At 39.7% G+C, this 2500-nt stretch overlaps 1 protein-coding gene across 1 annotated transcript in view; it reads right to left on the bottom strand.

Annotated features, from left to right (window-relative positions):
• The window catches only part of zgc:92429 (uncharacterized protein LOC445063 homolog), a 31001-nt gene that overhangs the window by 7294 nt on the left and 21207 nt on the right, over positions 1–2500 (bottom strand). Inside the window, exon 7 of the mRNA XM_063193669.1 lies at positions 650–720. Coding sequence (XP_063049739.1) covers positions 650–720 — 71 coding nt within the window. The remainder of the gene's footprint in view (positions 1–649; positions 721–2500) is intronic.

The raw sequence follows: 2500 nt of genomic DNA, 5'->3' as shown, positions 1-2500 counted from the left end.
ACACACACACACACACACACACACACACACACACACACACACACACACACACACACACACACACACACACACACACACTGCTCTGGCCACCAGGCTCTTCTCCAAGGCCATTCTCCTCTCCTCTCCTCTAAATCCTAAATCCATCCATCTGTGTGTCTTCCAGCAAGTCCATTAGGGCTAGAGGCAGAGGAGACCAGAGAGCAGTGGGGAGGGGAGGAGCACAACACTCTGAGTGTGTGTGTGTGTGTGTGTGTGTGTGTGTGTGTGTGTGTGTGTGTGTGTGTGTGTGTGTGTGTGTGTGTGTGTGTGTGTGTGTGTGTGTGTGTGTGTGTGTGTGTGTGTGTGTGTGTGTGTGTGTGTGTGTCTCTGTGTGTGTGTGTGTGTGTGTGTGTGTGTGTGTGTGTGTGTGTGTGTGTGTGTGTGTGTGTGTGTGTGTGTGTGTGTGTGTGTGTGTTTGTGTGTGTGTGCAGAAGACCACACCTCAAAATTCCTGTTGGGCAAGTACTAGTTGCATGCACAATTTAAGTCCATTGTTTAAAATAAATATTGAGTTCGGCCAGCAATTTTGTTATAGATTTTGATTTGAGTGTGCATGTACAGTATGTGTGTGTGTGTGTGTGTGTGTGTGTGTGTGTGTGTTAGTTCTCACCCTTCGTGAAAGACAGGTCCTCCAGGGTGGTGGATACACTCCTCCACATTAGTTTCAAAGCCCTTGTACATCTGGTGCAGAGAGAAAGGGGAACGTCTCATGTCAATACAGACACTATATACCTAGATTACATCAGTGTTTCTCAACTGGTGGGTCGCTACCCACAAGTGGGTTGCGGAGGGTCAAGGGTGGGTCGCGGAGCCGCGGTGTAAAAAAGAAAGTAAAAGTAAAAAAAACAACAATAAATAAATAGATATAAAATAAATGTATGATAAAAATATAGCCCATCATTTATAATAAATAAATAAGAAACAATAATAATAATGTTATTACACAGGCCTATTATGGTTATATTTTGAGAATTGCATTGAATTGACTTGAACGCTAAAAAATTTGGGTCGCGACCGAATGAGAGTGGAAAGTGATGGGTCCCAAGACTGTTCCAGTTGAGAACCACTGGATTACATTACATTGCACTTAGCTGATGCTTTCATTTATTCAAAGCGACTTACAACTAATATTTTTCAGGGTATTGGTTACAGTCCCTGGAGCAATGTGGGGTTAGGTGCCTTGCTCAAGGGCACTTCAGCCATGGATGGAGGTGTAGGGAGAGGTCAGTGGGGTGGCAACCCCTAGATTGAAAGACCAACTCTCTAACCACTAGGCCACGGCTGCCCTTAACAGATACTTTGACTCTTTGAGTCTCACTCGCTTCCTGTCACCATCTCAAACTGTCCTGTCAAATAAAGGTATAAAGCCACCTCAAACATAATATTATTATATACGTCAGTGATTTTCAACCTATGGGCGGGGGCCCACTGGTTGGCCCTGAAGATATACCAAGTGGGCCTTGAAATAATATTCTAAAAATTATAATCTATTTTTGATGTGTGTTGCTGCTGAGTTATGTGAGTTTTATTCGTAATCGTGTCAGAGGTGGGCCCCGAACATTTGTGACAATTTCGAGTGGGCCCCAAGTTGGAAAAGGTTGGGAACCCCTGATATACGTTATACAGGTATATATATAAAAAGAATTCTGATGTTGTTTCATTTCACGGACAAGCAGACATACGGGTAGATGACAGATAGGCTGCAAAAAACATTTTTTTCACAAAACATTGTTTATGAGGGAAAAAAGTATATGTCTACGTAGTGCAACAATTGATCTTTCAAAAAATCCAAGTGGTCACAATGTAGGTCTATTAATTGATTATTTATTTACGTTGATAAAGCAATTTGCTGAAAATATGTCCTTTGGTGTGACGTTAAGAAATATATATATTAAGTAATGTAGAAATGGCTTGATGGAGTTTTATGAACATTGTTACACTCTTCATATTTATTGCAATTTTTTAAAGTGTTCATTAAATGAGAAATTACCACTTAAGTATTTTTTTCCCCATTAGAGATGAGCTTATTAGAAACCTTTGAAGAAATACAGGGATATCTTCCTTTTTAAATTTTAAAAATTGTCCGAATTTATACTAACTTTTCAGGGATGATAATTTGTTCTTCCCTAATGCAATATTCAGTGTTTATCAAAAATATTATTAAGCTCAAACAAATATTTGAGCATTTAAAAAATGTCACACCGTAGGACATTCATGTCACGCTAAAGGACAGAAATGCAAAACTGAGCCAGAAACAAATGTATCAACATGATTATTTTGTCTTTTGATCATAATGTAATGTTGTAGTCAATATGGACCTACACTTTGCACTTATACGTCTTTGAGTCATAGATTATCAGCCTATCTTAACACTTAATGACAACCATGAGGTCATTAAATGTAACCTGCAGAGCTCATAAGACTCATACTGAAGTGTGACCTTGGCATGACCATCACACCT

Source organism: Engraulis encrasicolus, unplaced genomic scaffold, assembly GCF_034702125.1.
Source record: "Engraulis encrasicolus isolate BLACKSEA-1 unplaced genomic scaffold, IST_EnEncr_1.0 scaffold_51_np1212, whole genome shotgun sequence".
Taxonomy (NCBI): domain Eukaryota; kingdom Metazoa; phylum Chordata; class Actinopteri; order Clupeiformes; family Engraulidae; genus Engraulis; species Engraulis encrasicolus.
The sequence above is the reverse complement of the archived record's forward strand: the minus strand, read 5'-3'. Positions and strand labels throughout refer to the sequence as shown.